Source organism: Schistocerca serialis, chromosome 8 (assembly GCF_023864345.2).
Source record: "Schistocerca serialis cubense isolate TAMUIC-IGC-003099 chromosome 8, iqSchSeri2.2, whole genome shotgun sequence".
Lineage (NCBI taxonomy): Eukaryota > Metazoa > Arthropoda > Insecta > Orthoptera > Acrididae > Schistocerca > Schistocerca serialis.
In genome coordinates, this window is record NC_064645.1 from 324,089,195 (window position 1) to 324,116,250 (window position 27,056).

The 27,056-nt window shown below is 44.6% G+C and overlaps 1 protein-coding gene across 1 annotated transcript in view; it reads right to left on the bottom strand.

Moving 5' to 3' along the window:
- Window positions 1-27,056, bottom strand: part of LOC126416182 (ubiquitin thioesterase otubain-like) — a 74,891-nt gene that overhangs the window by 28,534 nt on the left and 19,301 nt on the right. The window contains exon 4 of the mRNA XM_050083763.1: window positions 19,567-19,651. Coding sequence (XP_049939720.1) covers window positions 19,567-19,651 — 85 coding nt within the window. The remainder of the gene's footprint in view (window positions 1-19,566; window positions 19,652-27,056) is intronic.

Below are 27,056 nucleotides of genomic sequence, written 5' to 3' on the forward strand. Positions count from 1 at the left end.
ACAGAAGCCTCATGTGTAAAGAGTGTGGAGGATATCAGCTCTCCAGCAGGTTCTGTAGGCCTTCTCTAAATCAAAAACCACAGCCACAATCTGGATTTTGCAGAAAACCATTCATGACATAGATGGACAAAGTAACGAGATGGTCAACTGCAGAATGCTGCACTTTAAATCCACATTGTGCATTCGTCAGTAAGTTGCAAGACTTGAGCCACCATACCAGCTGGGCATGAATCATATGTTCCATCACCTTGCTAACACAGCTGGTAAGAGGTGGGGTGGTAGCTAGAAGGAAGGTTTCTGTCCTTACTTGGCTTAGGCATGGGTATGACGGTGGCTTCAAGCCAGCGTCCGGGAAATGTGACCTCTGCCCAGATGCGGTTGTGTGTGTTAAGCAGAAAGAGTTTGACTGCAAGAGAAAGGTGCTGCAACATCTGAACGTGGACGGCGTCTGACCTTGGAGCGCAGGATTGGGATGAACTGAGGGCACGATCTAACTCCCTCATAGTAAAGGCGGCATTTTAGGCTGATGACTCAGGGAAGAGAAGTGTATCGCCCAAGCTTCCTCCGCTCGTTTCCGATAGAGGAAGGCAGGGTGACAGTGGGAAGAGCTCGAAATGTCTGCAAACTGGCGGCCCAAGGTTTTGGAGATAGGGTCCATGATGACATCGTCTGTTAGTGTCGGGCCAGAAATTGGGGAATGGATTGCGGTCCCAGAGAGCCGTCGGAGGTTTGGACCACATGACAGAGGAAGGAGTGGAACTGTTAAAAGAACTAGTGAACAGAATCCAGCAAACTCTTTTGCTATCCCAAAGAACACAACGACACTTTGCACGCATCTGTTTAAAATGAATGTTGTTTGCCATCATAGGAGGATGGTTAACAACGGAGAGAGCACATCTACATGCGCGAATTGCGTCGCAGCATGCCTCAGTCCACCAAGGGAGTGAGACATGACGTGGTATAGAGGAAATGAGAGTAATGGAACATTCTGCAGCAGTAAGGTTAATGTTTGTGAGATATTCCACTGGTCATCACAACTGGGGAATCTTGTTCTTCGAAGGTCGCCAGGGAGGAGTAAAGCTGCCAGTCAGCCTTAGTAAGCTGTCGTTTGGGTGTGCACACAGATGGAGTAGGAGTCAGCAAACGGATAGCACACAGGAAATGATCACTTGAGTAGGTGTCAGGAGAGAACGGACCACTCAAGACAACAGGCAAGCTGGGCAGTGCAGAAAAATAGGTCCAAATGGGAATAGGTGTGCGAGAAGCCAGAAAGGAAAATGGGTGCTCCAGTGGTAAGGCAGCAGACGTTAAGTTGGTTAAGAAGGTCAGCCAAGAGGACAACTCTCTGACAGGTCCTGGAAGAAGCCCAAAGGGGATGACGCACACTGAAATCTCCGAGTAGCAAAAATGGGGGAGGTAGTTGCCCAAGAAGCTGAAGGAAGTCTGTCCTGGTAATATCGAATGACGGAGGGACATAAATGGTACAGAGGGAAAAAGTCATGTGGGGTAGGAAAAGGCGAACAACAGCTTGAAGATGGGTAGTCAGGGAGATGGCGTGACTATGAATGTCATCCTGTATGAGCAGCATGATGCCCCCAAGAAATGGAATGCCGACCTCAGGCGGAAGGTCAAAATGAACCAGTAAGAAATGTGAAAGCTCAAAGAGGTCGTGGGGACACAATTTCATTTCCTGAAGGCAGAGTACTAGGGGACGCTGCAATGCTAAAAGCCGTAAATGTTCTTCGTGTGATCAAAGGCTGTGAAAGTTCCATTGGAGGAGAGTCACGATGAGGAAGAGATGGAGCGTCACCTCAGTGGCTACCGAGTGACAGCCTGTGAAGAGTCCCTACTACAGGGCACAGAAGCAGGATGATCCTGCTCCATGGGGTCCACAGAAGCATCAGCTTGCTTGGGTGGTCGGACTGTGGAGTCTAACACTGAAAAACGGTTGGGGTGCACACCGGCAACACCATCTAAGAGGATCTTAGAGTCGGCGAATGAGAAGACCTTTGCCTTTGGTGGACTTCTTTGAGCCTTTCCGGTTTGAGGAAGAGTCGGGTGGTTTTTGGTGGGAGGGATGGAGCAAGACTTCACAGGAGTACTACTCCTGTTCTTTCCGGCCTACCGGTTGTGTAGCGTAGCTATTGTTTTGCCCCTTGAGGCGAGAGTTTGACGGCTTGTTGGAGAGCTGGACGAGGGGATGGCGATGCTGCCTTGACACTGGGTGATTTCACAACCTCAGAGCAGCCATGTCTGCGTGGCCATGTCTGCGTGGCCATGTCCTTCGTGGAGCAAGGGGTAACAAGAACAGAACTATAGGCGCCAGGCAAAAGAACACGGGGTTTGCAACTAGTCAGTAACTTGAGAGTGACTGGGTAAGGCACTTTTTCCTTTACCTGGATCTCTTGGACAGCCCGCTCATCAAGATACACGGGACAATCCTGAGAGGAGGTGGCATGGCCACCATTACAGTTGATACAGTAGGGGGAAGGAGGCGGGCAATCACCCTCATGCAAATCCCCACCACAGATAGGTAGAATGGTTGGTTGGTTTAAAGGCAGGAGAAGGGACCAAACTACAAGGACATCAGTCCATTGTTCCTAATAAAACAATGCCACAAGTGTGAGAATAAAATGGACGAAACATATAACACAAAACGGAAAGAAAGGAAAAGCCACAAGAACGAAGGGAAGGCAATGAACATTAAAAGGAACAAATGAGGGCAAGAAAACAATAGAGAGCCGGTAGAAACAGAAGAGAGTAAAACATGAAAGCATATTACAGTGGCTAGCCAACCACGAAAATAAAAAGAAAAAGCCAGCAACTCTTAACACATTAAAACTCCCACCCTAACAGCACTAGGGTGGAGGATGCAGAGGGACAAAGCACATGTGCTAAAAACCTACATAGGAGTATAAAACCTCACAGATAAAATGTAAAAATAAAGCTGCTGTGGAGGCATTGTCGCCCAACACCAAAAGCATGGTGCTGGGAACGTTAAAAGTCTGCCGCAGAGCGGCTAAAAGTGGGCAGTCAGCAAGAGGTGGACGACTGTCATTTGGGAGCCACAGCGACACTGAGGTGGGCCTCGCGACGGTGTAGGTAACCACGCGTTAGTCACTTATGGCCAATGCGGAGCTGGCAGAGGACAACTGATTCCCTGCGAGACACCTGCATGGAAGACTTCCACACATTCATAGTCTCCTTAATGACATGCAGTTTGTTGTGCGTGATGTTATACCATTCCGTCTCCCAAAGCCAGAAAACCCTGCAGTTTAAGACAAAACGCAGGTCAGCTTTGGAGATGCCTATCTCCAGAAGTGATTTCCGCGTCGCCTGTTTGGCCAGCTTGTCGGCAAGTTCGTTGCCACGGATTCCTACGTGTCCTGGGGTTCACACAAACACCACGAAATGGCGGGACTGTTCCAGGACATAGATGGACTCCTGAATGGGCGCTACCAGAGGGTGGCGAGGGTAGCACTGGTCGATAGCTTGTAGGCTGCTCAATGGGTCAGTACACAGGAGAAATGACTCGGCAGGGCATGAGCGGATGTACTGAAGAGCACGAGATATGGCCACCACCTCTGCAGTGAAAACTCTGCAGCCAACTGGCAAGGAGTGTTGCTCAATATGTCCTCCATGAAAATATGCGAATCCTACATGACCATCAGCCACTGAGCCGTCGGTGTAAACCACTTCAGAGCCCCGAAATCCGTCAAGAATTGAGAGGAAGTGACAGCAGAGGGCAGCGGGGTTAACGGAGTCCTTAGGGCCATGCAAAAGGTCCAGACGAAGCTGTGGCCAAGGCGTACACCATGGATGCGTACGTGAATGGACCGTAAGTAGAGGTGGTAAAGGGAAGGACTCCAGTTCAGAGAGAAGGGACCACACGTGGACCACAATCGTTAGCCCTGATCTGGGCCACCGATGTGGGAGATTGACTGCCGTGGGTGGGAAAAGGAGACGGTAATTCGGATGCTCAGGGAAACTATGAATGTGTGCGGCATCACTGGCGAGCAGTTGCGCACGTCTGATCTGCAGTGGAGGGACACCAGCCTCTACCATTACACTGGTCACCGGACTCTTCCTAAAAGCTCCTGTCACTAATTGAACCCCACAGTGATGCACAGGGTCGAGTAAATGCAATGCTGAAGGCGCTGCTGAACCATAAACCACACTCCCATAGTCAATTCGGGATTGGACAAGGGCTCTGTTGAGCTTCAGCAGCGTACAATGATCTGCATCCCAATTGGTGTTGCTCAGACAACAAAGGGCATTGAGGTGCTGCCCAGCACTTCTGCTTAAGCTGACAAAGATGAGGGAGCCAAGTCAATCGAGCTTTGAAAACCAGTCCTAGGAATTGATATGTCTCCACCGCAGTGAGTGGATCGTCATTAAGGTGAAGTGCGGGTTCCAGATGAACGGTACGACGCCGACAGAAGTCCATGACACAAGACTTAGCAGCTGAAAACCAGAAGCCGTGGGCTAGAGCCCCTGACTGCACCTTCTGGATGGCTCCCTGGAGGTGCAGTACGAAATGCAGAAGTCATCTACATAGAGAGAGCGTGAGATGGATGGCCCTACAGCTGCTGCTGGACCGTTAAAGGCCACTAAAAATAGAGGGACACTCAATACTCCTGGATATGGATGGAACTATGGGTGTCACCAACTTGGACACGGAAAGTACAGAGCGACAGGAAGTTTTGGATAAAAATTGGGAGTGGTCCCCGGAGACCCCACTCATCAATGTGGCAAGGATATCGTCGCAAAGTCGTGTTGTATGCTTTACGTAAGTCAAAAAAGACGGCAATCAGGCGTTGCAGTGGTAGAGCGACCCTGGCGGAAGCTGCCCTGACATGGAGCCAGCAAGCCACGTGACTCCAGGACCCAACCCAACTGCTGACATAACATACATTCCAGCAGCTTACAAAGAACATTGGTGAGGCTGATGGGCCGATAGCTATACACATCAAGTGGGTTTTTACCAGGTTTGAGCATCGGAATGATGGTGCTCTCCTGCCATTGCGATGGAAAGATGCCAACATATCAGACCCAATTGAAGATGATGAGATGATGTTGCTTGTAGTCATATGAGAGATGTTTAATCATCTGGCTGTGGATGCAATCAGGCCCAGGAGCTTTTTTTTTAGTGCGCAAAACTGCTACGGTCATTAGCGCCCGGTCTGTGGCTTAGGGAAAGGTAAAAAATACCAAATTGGAAATCAGCAGCAATGGGAGCGAAACTCAAAAAGTGGGGAAACTAAAAAACAGAAGGAAAGCTTAGAAAACCACTATAGAAGGGGAGGCGGTTGTTTTCCCCAAAAAGAGCTTCAAATGACTGACATCATCTCACTGATACTAATAAACTCGAGGACGCGATCAGCTGAGCGCGTGTCATCAGCTAAAATGGAAGATTTATCAGGTGACAGCTGTAGAGGGGCGCATAATGGAGTAAAATACGGGCACTCAAGTAAAAGGTGTCTCACTGTAAACAGGTGAGAGCAATGGGAACAAAGCGGGGGAGGATCGCCTTTTAAAAGATGTCAATGGCTAAAAAGACAGTGCCCTATCCAGAGCCTAGTTAAAATTACCTCCTCCCGACGACGAGTTCAGGAGGAAGAGGTCCAAGCACAGGGAAGAGCTTTCACGTCCCTCAATTTATTATTGGGAAGCGTAGACCCATGAGTGTGCCATAAAAGAGCAACACAATGACATAAAACACTCTGTAGATTGGCAAAGGGAAATATGCAAACAGCAGGCTGAAGGAGAGAGACTACAGGCTTGCCCGCTATATCGGCCACCTCATTTCCACGTATACCAACATGTCCTGGGATCCAGAGGAATGCCACAAAGACGCCCCCCCCCCCCCCCAAAGTGGAGCAAGTGGAGACAGTCCTGAATCCGGTGGACCAGAGAGTGGACAGAGTAGAGAGCTTGGAGACTGAGGAGAGAGCTGAGCAAATCTGAGAATATAATATACTGTACCCGCTGATGTGATGGATGTATTGGACAGCTGGAGAACAACATAAAGCTCCACAGTAAAAACCGAACACTGGTCGGGAAGCGGAAATCTATTGGGGGTGTCGCCAACAATATAGGCACTCCCAACACCAAATGATGTTTTTGAGCCGTCAGTGGAAATAAATGTGGCATCCTTCATTTGTATGCATAGAGCAGCAAATGCCTGACGATAAACGGGAGAAGGGGTACCATCCTTAGGAAGCTGACAAAGGTCACGGAGCAGGCAGGTCCGGGGGTGGAGCCAAGGCAGTGCTGTAACCCTGGGTGTCAAAAAAGTTTTACGAAAGTGGAAGGAAAGAGAACATAGCAGTTGACGGAAGCAGACTCCTGGTGGTAGTAGAGAGGAAGGGCGGCCTGCATACCCTAAATCCAAGGAGGCTTGAAAAAAAAGGTCATGGGTCGGATTAGCAGGCATGGAAGACAGATGGCTAGCATAGCGACTCAGAAGGACAGCTCGCCGATCGGACAGCAGAGGGTCAGCAGTCTCAGCATAAAGGCATTCCACAGGGCTAATGTAAAAAGCTCCAGACACTAAACGCAATCCACGGTGGTGGAGAGAGTCGAGACGCCGAAGAATAGACGGCCAATCAGAGGAGTAAACTATTCTTCCATAGTCCAATTTAGAGCGCACTAAGGGGCGATAGAGGCGGAGAAGGACCACCCAATCCGCTCCTCAGGAGGTACCATTCAGAACATGGAGGGTGTTGAGGGATCGCAGACAGTGAGCAGAAAGATAGGAAACATGGGAGGACCAGCACAGTTTTCTGTCAAACACATGACCCAAGAATTTAATGACATCCATGAAGGGAAGGTTGACAGGGCCTAGATGGAGGGAAGGCAGAAGAAACTCCGTACGACGCCAAAAACTGACGTAAACGGTCTTACTGGGGAGAAAGCAGAAGCCAGTTTCGATGCTCCAAGAGTGGCAGTGATTGAGACATCCTTGAAGGCGTCGTTCAAGAAGGCTGGTCCGTTAAGAGCTGTAGTAGATCGCAGAATTGTCCACAAAGAGGGAGCCCGAGACATCGGGAAGGAGACAATCCATAATTGGATTTATGGCAGTGGCAAACAGTACAACACTTAGCATGGAGCCCTGGGGTACCCCGTTTTCTTAGGAGAAAGTACGGGAGAGAGTAGTGTTCACCCGCACTTTAAATGTGCGCTCTGCCATAAATTCACATATAAAAAGGGGCAGCCGACCTCGAAAGCCCCAAGAGAACAGTGTGCGGAGGATGCCTGTCCTCCAACAGGTATCGTACGCTCTCTCCAGATCAAAATATATTGCTACAGTTTGGCGTTTCCTGAGAAAATTGTTCATGATATAAGTGGATAGTGCAACAAAATGGTCAACTGCAGAACGATGCTTTCGGAAAATGCATTGGTCAAGTGTTAAAAGGCTTCAGGACTCAAGCCACCAGGCTAAACTGCAATTCACCATACACTCCAAAACTTTACAAACACTACTTGTGAGAGAAATGGGGCGACAGCTAGATGGGAGATGTTTGTCCTTTCCAGGTTTCGGAACAGGAACAACAATAGCTTCCCACCATCTTCTGGGAAAAGTACTGTTGGTCCAAATGCGATTATAAAGGTTAAGGAGGTAACGCAGACTATGGTATGATAAATGCAGCAACATTTGGATGTGGACACCATCTGGTCCTGGGGCGGAATGGCGAGAAGAAGAGAGTGCGTGGTGGAGTTCCCACATGGAGAAAACAGTATTACATAGATGTTTAATTATCTGGCTGTGGATGTGATCAGGCCCAGGAACAGTGTCAGGGCAATGTGCAAGGGCACTGAGGAGCTCCCACTCTGTAAATGGGGCGTTATAGGATTCACTGCAGCATGTAGTGAATGAGAGGATGTTCCTTTTGAGCCACCGTTTGAGTGTGCGAAAGGCTGGGGGGTAATTCTCCGACGCAGAGGCTTGAGCGAAGTGCTTGGCAATCGCGTTTGTGTCGGTACATACCTTACCGTTTATGGTAACACGGGGAATAGCTGTTGGGGCCTGGTACCCGAAAAGACGTTTGATCTTTGCCCAGACTTGGGAAGGTGACGTGTGGCACCCAATGGTGGAGACATCTCTCTCCCAACACTCCTTCTTCCATTGTTTGATAAGGTAGCGAACACGGGAACGGAGCCATTTAAAGGCTATGAGGTGCTCCAGGAGAGAGCGCTGCTTATGCCGCTTTAAAGCTCGCCGACGCTCCTTAATTGCTTCAGCGACTTCCGGCGACCACCAAGGGACTGCCTTATGCCTCGGGCACCCTAAAGAGCAAGAAATCACGTTTTCTGCCACAGAAACAATTGTGCTGGTCACCTGCTCAACCATCACATCGATGTTGCCATGTAAGGGAGATTCAGCGGTGACAGCAGACGTGAATTTCCCCAGTCCGCCTTGTTCAAAGCCCATCTGGGCAAGCATCCGTGTGCCTGACGCTGGGGCAGTGACAGGAAGATGGGGAAGTCATCACTACCACACAGGTTGTCATGTGCTCTCCAGTGGGTGGATGGGAGAAGTCCTGGGCTGCAAATTGATAAATCAATGGCTGAGTAACTACCATGAGTCACACTGAAATGTGTGGCGGCCCCAGTATTTAAGAGGCAGAGGTCGAATTGCAACAGTAAAGTTTCGACATCTCTGTCTCAGCCATTAAGCATGGTACCACCCCACAAGGGGTTATGGGCATTAAAATCTCCCAGAAGTAGGAAAGGTTTATTGAGTTGATCAATCAGCGCAGCTAATACATTCAGGAAGATGTACATTCTCGAGGAAGACATACATTGCAGCAGACAGTTATTTCCTGTGTCATCCTTGTTCTGACAGCCACAGCTTCAAGAGGGGTTTGAAGGGGCACAGACCGAGTTTAGGACATAAACTACACCAGACGCCGGCCGCGGTGGCCGTGTGGTTAGGGCGCTTCAGTCCGGAACCGCGTGACTGCTACGGTCGCAGGTTCGAATCCTGCCTCGGGCATGGATGTGGGTGATGTCCTTAGGTTAGTTAGGTTTAAGTAGTTCTAAGTTCTAGGGGACTGATGACCTCAGATGTTAAGTCCCAAAGTGCTCAGAGCCATTTGAACCATTTTTGAACTACACCAGACACTTGATTATAGTTGCTACGGTTCCTGTAATATCCCTTAAAGCCGTGGAGGGCAGGGGTCGGCATTACTGGGAACCACGTTTCCTGGAGGGCAATGCAGATAGCGGGTGTAAAGCTTAACAGATGCCGTAGCTCAGCCAGGAGGTGGAAAAAACCGCCGCAATTCCACTGGAGGATGACATCGTGAGACTGGGCTGCTGCCACCAATTTATTGCCTGAGCAGTCTATATCCATTGTGTCTGAGGGTCTAGCGAGATCTAGGTCCTCAGCGGACGCCACAATTCCACCCCATCCTCGGCCGCAGAACTTGTAGGTAGCGGTGGTGTGGGTGCCACCGCAATTTCCTTGGTCTTGGGGGTTTTCTTTTTGGATTTCTCTCACTGCTCCTTGGGTTCCCCTGGCTGGGAGGAATTCACTGGCTCAGTCTCCGGGACTGAGGATGAGCGTGAAGCCCTACGACCAGCTGCTTTTGAGCTCTTCAGCCACTGGCAGGTGTCGTCTTTCCCACTAGAAGAAACCTGAGAAGGAAGTGACTCAAGGGACCCCTTCCTAGTGAAAGAAGCCAAAGAAGACTTACGCTTCTCCAGCTTAGAAGTTGGGATGGATGTCCCTGATGGTTGGGGGGGGGGGGGGGGGGGGTCTGATTCCTAAGTAGGTGGTGCAGGAGCAACAGGGAGGGAAATGCCCCCCATCAAGGGGGCAGGTGTAGTCTTCTGGCTCTGAGAGGTGACCTGGGTTGGCGGAGCTGATGGTACCAGAACTGTTGTAGCAGCAGCATAAGATGATGTCATACGCACAGGATGCAGGCGTTCAAACTTTCTCTTAGCCTCAGTGTAAGTCAGTCTGTCCAGGGTCTTGTACTCCATGATTTTCCTTTCTTTCTGGAGAATCCTGCTGTTAGGCGAGCAAGGCGAATGGTGGTCTCTGCAGTTGACACAGATGGGAGGTGTGGCACATGGAGTATTGGGATGTGATGGGTGTCTGCAATCTCGGCATGTGACGCTGGAAGTACAGCGGGAAGACATATGGCTGGACTTACAGCGCTTAAAGGCACCACATCAGGGGAGGGATATAGGCCTTTACATCACACCGGTAGATCATCACCTTGACCTTCTCAGGCAATGTATCACCTTCAAAGGCCAAGATGAAGGCACCAGTGGCAACTTTATTATCCTTTGGACCCCGGTGGACACGCTGGACAAAATGTACACCTCGCCACTCTAAATTGGTGCAGAGCTCATCGTCTGACTGCAGAAGAAGGTCTCTGTGAAATATGATACCCTTGACCATGGGGTGCGATGGTTACAGAAACATCCCCCAGCTTGTCACAAGCGAGTAACTCCCGTGACTGGGTAGAGGATGCTGTTTTGATCAAGAATGACCCAGATCTCATTTTGGACAAGCCCTCCACCTCCCCGAACTTGTCCTCCAAATGCTCAACAAAAAAATCTGAGGCTTCGCCATGAAAGATTCCCCATCAGCTCTCGAACATACAAGGTTCTGGGGCCAATAAGATCCGCTGTGTTCTTTAGCCTGACGTTCCTCCCATGTTGTGGCCAGGAAGGGGAACAATTTGGGGTCATACTTCTGTGTGTTGAATTGAGCTCGTGATCACTTACAGACTGCTGGTGTTTCACCACCAGCAAGAGATGATGGACTACACTTCATCACGTGTCATCCGCCCTGATGCCACCCCACTCCGACCAGGGGCCCTCCCCACGGGCACCTCCCAGCTGCAGCAAAGGCCACCTGGCAGGATGGCCACTGCCGGGAGTCCCAATGCCCCAGGGGAATGGGCATCTACCTCTTGGCATACATGGGGAGTTAACAGCGCAGGCATCAAGCAGAGCAATCCCTGTGTGGTCAGGGGGCTACAACCAACAGGGTACATGGCAGCCCCACCACAACGGACTGGCTACCATGCTGGATATCAGGTGCAAAGAAGTCCATGGTCATCGTCAACACAGAAATCTACACTGCATAGTGCTTGGTGGAAAACGCACCCAGGTAGGTGTCCTCGCCCAAGAGATGGAGAATGGGCAGGACTGCAATGCGATGACGAGAATGTGGGCTAAAGATCTCAATGCACGATGGACACAATGCACCTTGTAAGGCGCCCTTCCCCAATTGGCTCGCTTTTCGGGAAAATTTTGAAGAATGGGGATCAAACTCTACAGGGGACCATCACATAAAGGCCAAAACGTGTGAAACTCCTTTTAGTCGCCTCATACGACAGGCAGGAATACCTCAGGCCTATTCTAACCCCCAGACCTGCAGGGGGGACCCCACCACTGGTTACACATTAGGCTGGGTGTCGCTAAGACGTTCTAGTGTGGTTGAATCAATGATACTGGAAGCACCGCATCAGGATCGGAAATGTACAGCGGGACTGTGATAATTTCCTAGCCTGCGTTGATCTTGGATGGAAGCATCACGCTATCAAAAGTGAGAAAAGGAATGCAGGTGGGCACTAAGGAGGAATCTACCTTTCTCATTTAGACAATGGATGGCAATGACACCCTGATTATAGAGGTAAGATTGGATTTTGGCCTCAATCAGAAAGTCTAGCAGCTTAGTGTAAATGACACCACAGGAAGAATTCGAAGTTCTATGGGCTTCGACATGAACAGGGTAGCCGTGGAGAAGAGCGAGGCAGCAAGCAATTGTTGTGCTTGAGATTCAGAAGCAGTCTCCAAAAGCAAAGTGCCATTCCATACACGAGAGCAGAATTTCACAGGGCCGGCAATTGCATCAACACCTTTCTCAATAATAAACGGATTTACTGTGGCGAAAGATTGACCATCTTTGGTATGTGATACCACGAGGAACCGTGGGTGCAACAGGGAAGGGTCTTTGAATCATTAGCCTCAATATGTTTACATTTTGTAGATTGATTGTGAAGATGATTGACTCATTGCGAGACAATCCCCCATGATTGCCAGCATCTCTGAAAGCGCGCATCTTCCAACTGGGTGACCCCTTCACAAGGGGCCACAACCGCCGTAGGTGATTGTTCACACCTCAGGTCACACCTCCCGAACACCTGACAGAGGGACCAATTGGCAATTTGGGAAGGCTGTAGCTCAGGCAAGCACCCCTCCCTGGGCCTGGCCTGTACTAGGGGCTGGGAATTGTGTGTTACCCAGTCACCTGTTAAGTATCAGATGCGTGAGCCGGCCTTCAGAGCACACAGGGAGGAAGTAGAAAAAGAGGAACCTAAAACGTCCAAGTAGAGGAACAAGAGGAGAAGGGAAACAAAGAAAGGAAAAGGGAACAATAATCAAAGGTGAGACTGTTCTTACAGACAATGCAGAACATTCCCAATAACACCCTAGACACTTTCCCCAAGGGAGGGGAAAAAGAATAGCAAGAGGGTAGACATGCAGTGTGGAAGGGAAAAATCCTGCAGAGACTGGGGCCCCGTGGTAGCCAAGCACGAACCCACCAAAGAGTGGCGAGACCCCAGGGAGGGAGGGAGGGAGGGAGGGAGGGAGGGAGGGAGGGGGGGAAGGAAGGAGGGGGGGGGGGAGAGATCACAAACATAAGTTTGGCATCAGTTAAATGACATTCCAAGGAGATTCTTCCAAAATTTCAGAATAAATTGTTTCCCCCTCATCCTCACAATAGGTGGGACCCTCTCATCCTTGGGACCCTATCCATCTCTCCTCTCTGAGTAAGGAACTATTAGTTCTCAAACCTAGGATAGTATACGTCCATTTGCAGTATTGTCCATTGGTGGTACTGACTTTTCTCCCAGAGGTAAGTCTGGCCATCATTTCTATCTCATATTATAGAACAACTGAGCAGTTATTTTGAAATTGCTCTCAAAGCATTGGTGTTTGATGAAATTGAACAACTCAAACAGTAACTAAATATTAGCTTATTGAGTACAGAATGGGTTTTAGGGAAGACCATTGAACTGATACTGGTTTAGTTTAGAACAAGTAATTGAAAAAGGTTGAGATTTTTACTAAGAAACTCACTAAGTAGTTATAATATACTTTACAAAAGCCTTTGACAGTGTTTTATTTTTAAAAAATTGAATACAATGAAGTATCTGATATCAGCAATGGACAGCATGCACGAAAACATATAATTCATGTCTAATCTAGGTGGAGAGGTAAGTGATCTGGGGGAATACAGTAGATGAAGTTCAGTAGCAATGAGGAGGATGGGCAGACGTGGTAGGATGCATGGACTTGGCCTGTGAGACATGAGCAGCAAAGCTGGTGGATGTGGCATATTTGCTAGACGGTGTCCAGACAGCAGTTTAGGATGACACGAGAATTACGGAGCAAAGGATGTGTTGCAGGGATAGCTCCCATCTATACAGTTCAGAAAAGCTTGTTCTAGAGGGAAAGCTCCAGATGGCAGGAGATGTGAAACAGCCAATGAATTCTTTGTCCCTAACAGTGTGTTGTGCTACTGGATGGTCAACATGGTTGTTGGACATAGTTTTCCGGTAGCCATTCATTCTGGTGGACAGTTGATGAGCAAGGAGAAGCCTGTGACAGGACTGCAGTAGAATGTGCTGGGTAAGTGAAGGCAGGTCTTTCACCCGAGTCTTCCACAGGGATATGACCATTGTGGCAAAAGGTTCAGAATGGGCGTGGCATAGGAATGGACTAGGATATCACGTAGGTTGAGTGGGCAATGGAAAACCACTTCAGGAGAGGGGGGTCTTGAGTTGGATGTTCCTCATTTCAGGACAGTATGAGAGATAATCAAAGCCCTTGGGAAGGATATGGTTCTGTTGCTCCAGTCCAGGGTGATGCTGGGTGAGGAGCAGGGTGTTATTCCATGGGTGATTCTTGAGGGGTGGTAAGATGATTAGGGTTGTATGAGGAAGTAGTGAGGAAATCTGTTTGTGGACTTGGGGTAGTGCCTACCTCTCATTTGTAGGATTTTTGTGTGTGAAAAGAGTGACAGCTGTCAAAATGCAGACAATGCTGATGGTTAGAGTGATTAGTATGGGCAGGTGTGTGGATAGAGCCATCAGGGGTGGAGGTCAACATCCAGGAAGGTGGCACACTGGGTTGAGAAGGACTGGGTGAAATAGATGGGAAAGAAATTTTCAAAGTTGTGGAGGGACGACAAGAGGGTGTCTCAGCCTTGAGTCCAGATCATGAAGATAATCAATGAAACTGAACCAGATAATGACCTTGGGAAGCTATTAAGGTTTCCTCTAGATGGCCCATAAACAGACTGGCATAAGAGGGTGCATGCAGGTGCCCATGACCATACCATGGATTTGTTTGTATACCCTCCATTCAAAGTAGAAGTAGTTTTGTGTTAGAAGCAAGTCAGTAAGGTGTAGGGGAATGAGGTAGTGGGTCTAGAGTCTGAGGGATGTTGGGAGATGCAGTATTCAATAACAGCAAGACCATGGAGCAAGAGCAGTGTTGGTAAAAAGGGAAGTTGCATTAACAGTGACAAGTTGGGGTTTTGGACGTCAAGGGATGGGGATAGTGAAGAGTCGGAGAAGGAAGCAGTTGGTATCTTTGACATGGGAAGCTATATTTTGGCAATGTGTTGGAGGTGTTGGACAGTAAGTGCCAAAATTCTTGTCAGTGGGGGCACAATAACCAGCAACAATGGGGCATCCAGAATTGTTGGGTGTGTGGATTTTGGTGTGCAGAGTGTCACGGGGAGATGAAGGAAATGGATTCAGGGAAGAGGTTCTGGGAACGGCCTAAGGCTTTAAGCACGAATTGGAGGTTATACTGGACTTCTGGGATGGGATCACTCTGGCATAGTTTATAGGTGGAGTAGTATGACAATTCGCAGATGTCACCTACCAAGTGGTCACTGAAATTCAAAATGACAGTGGTGGAACCTTTGTCTGCAGATAGTATATTGTGTGAGGATCTGTTTTGAGGCTGTGTAAGGACGCCCTTTCTTCCGCTGGAAGTTTGGTGTTCTTAGGAAGAGACTTGAGGAAGGATGGTGAGGCCAGGTTGGAGGTGAGGAATCCCTGAAAGGCGAATCAGGGAGAAAGGGGGGGGGGGGGGGGGAGGAGGGAGAGAGAGAGTCAGGATCATCGTTGGATGGTGATATGAACTGGGAAAGGCATGGTTCAGTGTTGGAATTAGGCTTGCTTTGATGGCAAAGAACTGTTCCCATTGCAGCAGAGATCAGGAAAAGGAGAACAGGTTTTTGTCAGGTCCAACATGATTAAATTTGGGTTTAGGGCGGAAGGTGAGGCCTTTGGGTAGGACAAACTTCTGTGGGGCTAAGGATTTTGTGGATAGGTTAACAACAGTGTTCCAGGATTGTTTTGGCTCTGGATTTAGTGGCATGTTGGAAGGAAATTTTAGGGAATGTTGCAAGTTGGGAAGGTCAGCTAGGCAGGGTCTGGGTATCAAGAAGGGTTAATAAGGTGGAACACTGTGGGTAGGATACAAGTAGGATAGTGGTGCCCCAAGATGGCAATACAATGTCAGCAGTTGGATAACTTATGGAAATGATGTCTGCAATGCTCATTGAGGTGCTAGAAAGCATGGGATTCAATTTCAGAGATGTGATGTATTTAGTAGCGATTGCACACTAGCATTATCTTGCACATGGAGCAGAGATGTTTCTGGGATGTCTGTGGCATGGAAATGTATTATTGAAGTACTAGGTATTCTAAATTGTTTATGGCGAATGCCAGGATGGACTGTACTGTAAGAGCATTGCTAACTGCCTGTCCATCCATTTCAACATAAGTCTGGAAATGCCTAAACATATAAATTATGTTGTTTTATTTCTTTTTCTTAAGCTTTAATATTATGACATTGTGACGAAGCAAGCTGAGATATTTCTACTCCCCCCTCTTGTTTTGCCATCTGCCTGCTTAAATTCATTTTTTCAGTTTGAACTAATTACCATTAACAAACGTGATTGTAATCTGTACTTTCATAAAAGAGAAAGGCTGGCCCTCAGTTTTAAAGAGTACAACACCAGATCTAATTTTGTGCTTATTTTATGTATATAATTGATTTTCTAATTTATTATGACTATGCCTAGTTAGTATCTTTTGTTATAGGGTGAAATCAGTGATCGTTTTGTAACAAATTCTATTGTTGACGTACAAACAAATATAAATTCTGTACTAATTATAAACATTTGGGGCAACAACTAATAGTGATCTTAAAGGATCTATCTGGCTCCATTCGAAAACGTGTTAGCAAAGCTATATATGTTAATTTCATGATTTAAACAAATAATTTGGCTTAAATCTTGTAGTAGAAGAAACTGTTAAAAAGAACCAATTTTTCGATGCATTCAATTGATTTAATTAGTTAAGTTTCAATTGCAATTTCTGTAAATTAAACATCGAACAATGTGTAATTTCATGGCCTATTATTGTGATGATATATAAGAGCCCGATTTTTGGTCACGAGACAGTCAGTAACTTGTGTTGGTTAGAACAGCCACAATGCTTCAACTTAACTGTGAAATAAGCGTTACACAAGTAGGCCGAGTGTTAAAACAATGACAGTGTCTGCTCCATATGTACCTTTCTATTCTTCAAGAACTGAAACTTTGTGGTTAGGTTTTTACTGCTCGTAGATGTTCAATGGTAAACTATTGTAGCAGTATGTGGAGGTTTGCCTGCAAACTATTAATGAGGCTTGTCGAAAGTTAAACAATAGTGCACTGGCCATATAACTGTGTATTATTCGGGGGTTGTAAACAGTGAAATTAAAGCACTGTGAAACGTAACTGTGCACCTGTCTGCTACATTATTTACAGTAGTCAGTGTCAGAATTACAAACCCCATATTTCAGCCAGCATAGCAACGCAGTACGTCGGCACAGAGGACAATCAGTGAAGAAATAAAGAAGGCAAACACTCACAACAAGTCTAATATCCTTGTAAAATTGATCTATAGAGGAATACCCCCACCCCCACCCCCACCCCCACCACCACCACCACCACCACCACCACCACCACCACCACCACCACCACCACATCAAGCATTGTACTTCATTGCGGCTGCAGCAGCAGCAGCAGCAGCGATCTATTACCTATTACATGTTGGTGTCTCTCTGAACTTTCCACATGAGCTTTGTGCAAGTAGGTCTCTTCCCATACAACAGTGTTTCTGTCTAATTATCCTATAAATAATTGAACTACAATCTATTAAACAACTGCTTCACGAAAAGTTTCACAGCCTTAGCTTATGTCGTATAAAGATAAGACCTTACAAGGAATTCTTGTTATACTGTCCACAATAATGTTCCACGATTCACTAGATATCTGTGGACCTCAGCATGCCATTACTACTGTCTGTATCTCACACCCCAGATTCACAAAAGGCAAACCCTGCATAATTAAAATAAGGGAGAGTACATAAGTGGTGTATTTACTATCTTTTGAAGTCCTGCCTTCACTTCTCCATGTTTTTCCAAGCATTCTTGTTTGCCTTATACTTACTTTTGCATTCAATCTGTGCATCAATTATTATTTATACATTTAAGATATTACTATTACTATGCTTATTTTATTTTATTTTTCTGCTGCTATCTCCCCCTACCTCATCATTTTCTCACTTCTGTTGTCCCTTTCTAAGTCTTATTTTTCCATATGCTCTGCATGGTTTAAGAATTTAACTCTTTTTGCTTATAACTTTCTAGCAGTTTATTGTCAGTATTTAGCAATTTCAATTTTGACTTGTTACTTTTGGGCTAATCCTGCACGTTGTGTGTTTTCACATAGTTCCATCTTCCTGGTTCTGGTCGAATTCCTGTTTCTTGTTTGACAGTGCAGGTTATGTATTAGATGCACTGCTACTCTAAGGACCACAGTTCTGCTACTCTTATTGTTATTTCAATTTCCCTTCCAGTGAATCTATACTTGTTTCTTACTGTTTTGATAAAAGAAGGCTTCTACAGTCTGCTGAGCAGTTACTTTCTTTCACTTCCATTTATAATGTTCTGCATCGGTTTAATCTTGTCTACTTCCTATGAGAAACTGCTGCCTAGCTGTGGCACCTGCACGTTTTTCACTAAATCCTAATGTGTTCAAATCTTGTCAGTAGTTATACTAATAATAATATAATAATGCTGATTATGAACTACCCAACTTCCATAGTACTACTAATCAAATTGCAGTAATGACATGGCGTACTGGCAAGAGATTCTTTATACACCAAACTTATAATAATCGTTGATATTTTCTTGAGAGTCTGATGATTTGACAGCAGCCTAGGCAAATGTAATGCCCTACATATTTAAAATCCTGTTTTATCTTTGAAATAATATTCCTGAAGCAGGCACCAAGTACAAGGTTATTTTCCCCTTTTTTTCCTGTCTTAGTATTACAGAGTATGTTTAGTTTGCCACTGTATTTCAGTTCAGAATCCAGTCACATCCAGTTCCAACAATATCTGTTGTGCTAAAATATGCAAGGAACCTTCTAGGCAACATACAATTGTGATTAATTCATTCCCAGGTATGTAAAGATGCGGGCAAGAGAACTCTGATTTAGTTTCCAAGTTTCCAACAGTGTTAAAGGGAGAGCACTTAAACTGGAAACTGATACTACAACATATTAACGAAGACAGTAAGCCATGTTTTAAAATACTGTATCAACCCCATCCTCCCCTCCCACCAAAAAATTATTGTGATCATTTTTAACCGTACAAATTCAATTTCTAAACATAATGGATTAGCAACTATTACAATCTCCTTTGATAAAACCAATTGTTTTACAATTAATGAACATTAAATTTCTTTCCTACCATTTCAGACCTACTTTGCCCCCCCCCCCCCCAAAAAAAAAAAAAAAAAAAAAAGACGACACACATTCATTACCAATGCCCATTTACTTTCAACTCATAAAATGCATCTCAAAGAACAATGTTTTGTGTCATATCTTCTTTGGAATACAATCTCAACTCTGTTGAAGTGTGAAAATGTACTGTTTTCACAATATTATGAAAAAGATAAGATTGCTACTCACCATACAGTGGACATGTAGAGTCACAGACAGGCACAACAAAGAAAGACTGCTAAACAAGCAAGCTTTCAGACAAAGGGTTTTCTTCTGAATTAGATGCGTGTGCACACAAACGCAACTCACACACACACACGACAACTGTCTCAATGCCGAGGCCAGTCGGAGACTGTGGTCATGTGTGTGCGAGTTGTGTTCGCATGAGTGTGTTTGTGTATGTTGTTTAATTTGGAAGAAGGCCTTCTGGCTGGAAAAACTTGCTTATACAGCAGTCTTTTTGTTGTGCCTGTCTGTGACTCAACCTCTCCACTATATGGCAGGTAGCTTTTCATAATATTGTCACTATTCCATTCAGAAATACTCTTGCAAGTTATCTTGTTTATTATAATACTAAAGAATATTGTGCCGATGCATTTTTTCCCCTTTACCATAGCTTAAAAAACAGTATCATTCTTACCACATATTATTCTACATTTTAATTTCTTCATAAACTTACTTACAGTATCATGAAAATCTTCAACTGTGAATTCTGGAAAACCCAGAGCAACTAAATTATCCTTGCTTTTGAGCGCCCAATCACGAAATCTGAAAATTAAAATACTTTTGTAACAGAATGCAAACAAAAAGGCACTGCTTCACAATTTGTAGCTACAAATATACATTGATACGTCGAGATGAAAAACTATCTTGACATGAAATTATTATTAATGACTAAATTTTGCTTTGCTTCTTGATTCTCCACTCCTAAATCTATGCAAGTCACAAGACTCTGGACAAAGAATACTATGTTTCCATCAACATCTGCAAACCCATGACGGTAAACAATACTGTAATACAACAGCAGACACAGTGCTATTGTTGACCTCATTCCACCTGTTGTGCACCATTTCCAGTATTCATAGAAAAATAATGTTTGATGCAATTCCATGTCTATCCTCATTAATTTTCAGAGAGAGATATTCAGGTACATTTGGCAGCTCAGCATGTTACTTTAACCTTGTGTTTTTTGTGCAAATGACTGATAAGAACATACATACTGTCCTACATATTTGGGTTAAACCCTCCTATGAATCATGGACCTTGCCAGAATGAGATGGCTTCAATGCCTCAACAATACATATAAGTCCACAACAGATGCAGCCCGATGGAGATTTATCTGTGGGGAGGCCACATAAACGTATGGTTCCTGAAGGGGCAGCAGCCTTTTCAGGATAATTAACTTTCCTGTCCCTTTGACTCTAACCAACATGGCCTCATTATGTTGGTACGGCAAAGAGGCAAAAGCAAATGAAACTACAGTCGTACTAACTCTCAATTACATGTAGCTCTACTGTTTGGTTTAATGATGGCGGCATGATGAGTAAAAGTTCCCAGATACAAAACAGTCCCTCTCTGGGACATGAGTTCTCAGAAGGATGGTGTCACTAATAATAATAATAATAATAATAATAATAATAATAATAATAATGCACTGTATGGGATGGAATGTGGGAGGTTAAACCCCCAGCACTAGAATAGCAGGAGAGGTCAAAAGACACCTCTCAACTTTTACCACAAAATAGAATTCAGTTTTTAACATCTTTCCTCCAAAATGTATGATTTTTCCTACTTTTTTCTACTTTTGCCAACAGCATACTGCACTTTGTTGAATTTTCACAATTTCTACATCTACATGGATACTCTGCAAATCACACTTAAGTGCATGGCAGATTGTTCATCGAACCACCTTCAAAATAATTCTATTATTCCAATCTCGAACAGTGCATGGAAAAAACGAACACCTATATATTTCCGTGTGTGCACTGACTTCCCTTGTTTCTCCCTATGTAGGCAGTCATCATCAAAATATTTTCACATTCAGAAGAGTAAGTTGATGATCGAAATTTCGTGAGAAGATTCCAATGCAATGGAAAACGTCTTTGTTTTAGTGATGTCCACCCCAAATCCTACATCATGTCTGTGACACTCTCCCTCTCACAAAATGTCCAGCTGTTCTTTAAACTGTCTCAATGTACTCCATTAATCCTATCTGGTAAGGATCTCAGACCACACAGCACTACTCCAAAGCAGGATGGACAAGTGCAGTGTACGCAGTCACTTTAGTATATCTGTTACATTCTCTAAGTGTTCTGCCAATGAAACACAGTCTTTGGTTTGTGTTCCCACATTTTCTCTGTGCTCTTTCCAATTTGAATTGTTCGTAATTGCCATTCCTAGGCTAATGGAATTAAATGTTGAGAGTGATTCCACGAAGTTCACGGAAATGTAATGAACTACTTCTAGAACAGTGAGAGGAGTCAACTGACACCTAGTATAACACCATTCTAAAATATTGCTATGCCCATAATTACAAAGGTACTTGCTTTGCATTTTGCTTTGGTCAGCAATCGCAGCCTCAAATGATGATTCTACAACTAAATCCAAACATTATTGGAGTTCTCACAATTAACATAACTTTTCAGTGGTATTTCGTAAGTTGTCACTGGTATTCGCCCCTTAAGTTAGTGTTTTTTGCCTGAAACAACAATTTTCAATTTAGCATGCCAGATTTTGTGTATTCTGGAGAACTCAGATACTGCATCAGAAAGTGAATTATCAGATTCAGATGGTGATTTCCTGTCAGAGACAGCCGATTATGAAAATAGCAAGACTGAGGAGGGGTTAGTATCATTAGATGTTTCCTCACCTCATTTCTTACCACCACAGACTCAGTAAAGTGGCACAACAGCAAAGATGACGGGTATACAAGGACTGGAACGGAGTGTCGCTAACACACTGTTGCCTGAGGAGCTGCTTTGAACATCCTGAAGGAGATAGAAGGGCCCACTGCATGTACCTCCATGAAGTGGATGACTCTGTCATTACTGCCTCCTGAATTCTTTTTGGCGAATCGATTTTGTGTATTATAAAAAGCACACAGAATCAAATGTTTCAGGGAACTGAGAGGCAATGATAGATATCATGTACACCAGAGGAGCTGTTTGAATTAGAATTGTTTCCTTGGATAACCTTTCTTGGGGAGCGTAATTTTACAATGGATAAAATGTTGAGAGTGATTCCACAAAATTATTACACTCCTCTGCTTCAATGAGAACACCTAAATTCAGTCCACCCAAACATTTGTTTCATGATGGAGATGGAAAAGGCTGGCTGCCTTCCCTTCCTTTACGTATTGGTCAAAAAGAAGGTTGATGGTACTTTGGGACATGTCACTTATAGAAAGCCTACTCACCCTACTTGTATCTACAGATCGATAGTTGTCACCATCTGGCTCAGCACGAAGGTCTACTTTGTACCTTGGTTCACATTGCTCACATCCTCTCAGGCAGTGAGAGTTTGTTAGATGAGATAGCCCATCTTGAGGTCATCTTTTTTCAGAATGATTATACTGAAAAGACAGAGTGACCAATTGTGCACCAAGTGGGAGATGATAATACTGAGATGGCATCAAAATTCTATGACCTTTTAGCTTTCAAAGGGAGTATTTCCAGCAGGATTGGTCATAGTTTGCAAAAATATAATGTGAAATGAATTTTTCAACCACCATCTAAAATTAGGGTCCTTTTAGGTTCCATAAAGAATGATTTTGGTTGGTGTTAGGTGGCTGTCTACTGTATTTGTTGGATTGGTGTGCTGTGCGTAAGGGTCACACACGTTTACAGCAGCCGAGCAAATCTGCTACTGCAGAACATTGTCTTGGCACCAGTCGTCCTATGGAATATAACAACAAGGAGATTCTAGCATGCATTTCCACTTAACTGGGATAATTTATTAAGGAAGTAGTTGAAATTAAATTATTAAGTGGCCTTATAAATAGAGATAGAGGTTTTGCTTAAATTCTGCATGGAGTCCTGCTTTCTCCCTTGTCAAACACAGAGGGACAGAATTAATGCTACCTCACCTCGGTTGTTAATTTTCACTATCAATAACTTCTGACATCAGTCATCTTTGGTTGTGTGGTTGTGCTAGCGTTTACAGTATGCTGTATGCCTTTTGTGTGTGTGTGTGTTATATCTTTCTGGTATTGTTCTGCAAACCGCAGTTTTAAATTCCCTTGCATAGCACTTACTTACTGCAGTTTTGCCTTGAAAATGAGAGGGTGTGGTCCTGTCAAAATATCTGCAGTTATAGACAGTGTCACACAGCTGCATTCCTGTAAACTATTTGTACATTGTACATGCCAGGAGAAACTCAGGTCTCAAATTTAAGTTTAAACTTGCCAGGAGTATCTTGATTATTTAAAACTGTACTATGCACCTATCTGTTCATCCTATGCATAAAAAAATACAAAATAAAATTTTAAAAAAAATGTCAGTGAGGCATTTAAAGGTAGTACCATAAAACTGTGGAGACTTTATGAAGATAGTGTTGTTTAAAATAGTGCTTTTTATCAACAGTGCCTGAAAATATGGCCCAATCATGAATCTGACGCAGGGTCAAAATTGGTACATGTCTCCTGGGGCATTCTAACTGCATCATTTACGTAGATGACACTGAACCCACCAAAAGTATATTTCTGATTCAGAACTCAACCAACCAACTTGTCTGTTAATTCTTTTCTCCAAATGCAAAGTGTCTAATTATTTAACTACTGTCCCCTTCACCTACAGCAGCACTCCAGTCACCCATTACAAAGAGGTTTAAATCATCCTTAGTACCACTAGCGACTTCATTCAGCTCACTGATAATTTTCCCTCACCGTCTTCATTCTGAGTGAAGGCACGCATTAAAGTTTACATTCTAAGCCACTGATTGTTTTGTGTTCTCCTGGTGTATTAGTTCTTCAAACAGTCCACAGGTGTACTGCTCGTATCCTTTCACTATCTGTACCGACTCTCTGCCTAGCACACCACCACTTGTTCTGCTCTGTTCTTTATTATGTTGTTGTGGTCTTCAGTCCTGAGACTGCCTTGATGCAGCTCTCCATGCTACTCTATCCTGTGCAAGCTTCTTCATCTCCCAGTACCTACTGCAACCTACACCCTTCTGAATCTGCTTAGTGTATTCATCTCTTGGTGTCCCTCTACGATTTTTACCCTCCACGCTGCCCTCCAATACTAAATGGGTGATCCCTTGATGCCTCAGAACATGTTGTACCAACCGATCCCTTCTTCTGGTCAAGTTGTGCCACAAACTTCTCTTCTCCCAATCCTATTCAATACCTCCTCATTAGTTATATGATCTACCCAACTAATCTTCAGCATTCTTCTGTAGCACCACATTTCTTGTCCAAACTAGTTATCGTCCATGTTTCACTTCCATACATGGCTATGTTCCATACAAATACTTTCAGAAACTACTTCCTGACACCTAAATCAATACTCGATGTTAACAAATTTCTCTTCTTCAGAATGCTTTCCCTGCCATTGCCAGTCTACATTTTATATCCTTTCTACTTCAACCATCACCAGTTATTTTGCTCCCCAAATAGCAAAACTCCTTTACTACTTTAAGTGTCATTACCTAATCTAATTCCATCAGCATCACCCGACTTAATTTCACTACATTCCATTACGATCGTTTTGCTTTTGTTGATGTTCATCTTATACCCTCCTTTCATGACACTGTCCTTTCCGTTCAACTGCTCTTCCAAGTCCTTTGCTGTCTCTGATAGAATTACAATGTCATCGGCGAACCTCAAAGTTTTTATTTCTTCTCCATGGATTTTAATACCTAATCCGAATTTCTCTTTTGTTTCCTTCACTGCTTGCCCAATACACAGATTGAATAACATCGGGGATAGGCTACAACCCTGTCTCACTCCCTTCCCAGCCACTGCTTCCCTTTCGTGCCCCTCGACTCTTATAACTGCCATCTGGTTTCTGTAAAAATTGTAAATAGCCTTTCGCTCCCTGTATTTTACCCCTGCCACCTTCAGAATTTGAAAGAGAGTATTCCAGTCAACATTGTCAAAAGCTTTCTCTAAGTCTACAAATGCTAGAAACGTAAGTTTGCCTTTCCTTAACCTAGCTTCTAAGATAAGTCGTAGGGTCAGTATTGCCTCACGTGTTCCAACATTTCTACGGAATCCAAACTGATCTTCCCCGAGGTCAGCTTCTACCAGTTTTTCCATTCGTCTGTAGAGAATACGAGTTAGTATTTTGCATCCATGACTTATTAGACTGATTGTTCGGTAATTATCACATCTGTCAGCAACTGCTTTCTTTGGGATCGGAATTATTATATTCTTCTTGAAGTCTGAGGGTATTTTGCCTGTCTCATACATCTTGCTCACCAGATGGTGGAGTTTTGTCATGACTGGCTCTCCCAAGGCTGTTAGTAGTTCTAATGGAATGTTGTCTACTCCCGGGGCCTTGTTTCGACTCAGGTCTTTCAGTGCTCTGTCAAACTCTTCACACAGTATCATATCTCCCATTTCATCTTCATCTGCATCCTCTTCCATTTCCATAATATTGTCCTCAAGTACATTGCCCTTGTATATGCCCTCTATATACTCCCTCCACCTTTCTGCTTCCCCTTCTTTGCTTAGAACTGGGTTTCCATCTGAGCTCTTGTTGATATTTATACAAGTGGTTCTCTTATCTCCAAAGGTCTCTTTAATTTTCCTGTAGGCAGTATCTATCTTACCCCTAGTGAGATAAGCCTCTACATCCTTACATTTGTCCTCTAGCCATCCCTGCTTACCCGTTTTGCACTGCCTGTCGATCTCATTTTTGAGACGTTTGTAGTCCTTTTTGCCTGCTTCATTTACTGCATTTTTATATTTTCTCCTTTCATCAATTAAATTCAATATTTCTTCTGTTACCCAAGGATTTCTACTAGCCCTCGTCTTTTTACCTACTTGATCCTCTGCTGCCTTCACTACTTCATCCCTCAGAGCTGCCCATTCTTCTTCTACTGTATTTCTTTCTCCCATTCCTGTCAATTGTTCCCTTATGCTCTCCCTGAAACTCTGTACAACCTCTGGTTCTTTCAGTTTATCTAGGTCCCATCTCCTTAAGTTCCCACCTTTTTGCAGTTTCTTCAGTTTTTATCTACAGTTCATAACCAACAGATTGTGATCAGAGTCCACATCTGCCCCTAGAAATGTCTTACAATTTAAAACCTGGTTCCTAAATCTCTGTCTTACCATTATGTAATCTATCTGATACCTGTCAGTATCTCCAGTCTTCTTCCATGTATACAACCTTCTTTCATGATTCTTGAACCAAGTGTTAGCTATGATTAAGTTGTGCTCTGTGCAAAATTCTATCCGGCGGCTTCCTCTTTCATTTCTTAGCCCCAATCTATATTCACCTACTACGTTTCCTTCTCTCCCTTTTCCTACTACCGAATTCCAGTCACCCATGACCATTAAATTTTCGTCTCCCTTCACTACCTGAATAATTTATTTTATTTCATCATACATTTCTTCAATTTCTTCGTCATCTGCAGAGCTAGTTGGCCTATAAACTTGTGCTACTGTAGTAGGCATGGGCTTTGTGTCTATCTTGGCCACAATAATGCGTTCACTATGGCTTTTGTTGTAGGTTACCCGCACTCCTATTTTTTTATTCATTATTAAACCGACTCCTGCATTACCCCTATTTGATTTTGTATTTATAACCCTGTATTCACCTGACCAGAAGTCTTGTTCCTGCTGCCACTGAACTTCACTAATTCCCACTATATCTAACTTTAATCTATCCATTTCCCTTTTTAAGTTTTCTAACCTACCTGCTCGATTAAGGGAGCTGACATTCTATGCTCCGATCCGTAGAACGCCAGTTTTCTTTCTCCTGATAACGACGTCTTCTTGAGTAGTCCCCGCCCGGAGATCCGAATGGGGGACTATTTTACCTACGGAATATTTTACCCAAGAGGACGTCGTCATCATTTAACCATACAGAAAGCTGCATGCCCTCGGGAAAAATTACGGCTGTAGTTTCCCCTTGCTTTCAGCCATTCGCAGTACCAGCACAGCAAGGCCGTTTTGGTTAGTGTTACAAGGCCAGATCAGTCAATCATCCAGATTGTTGCCCCAGCAACT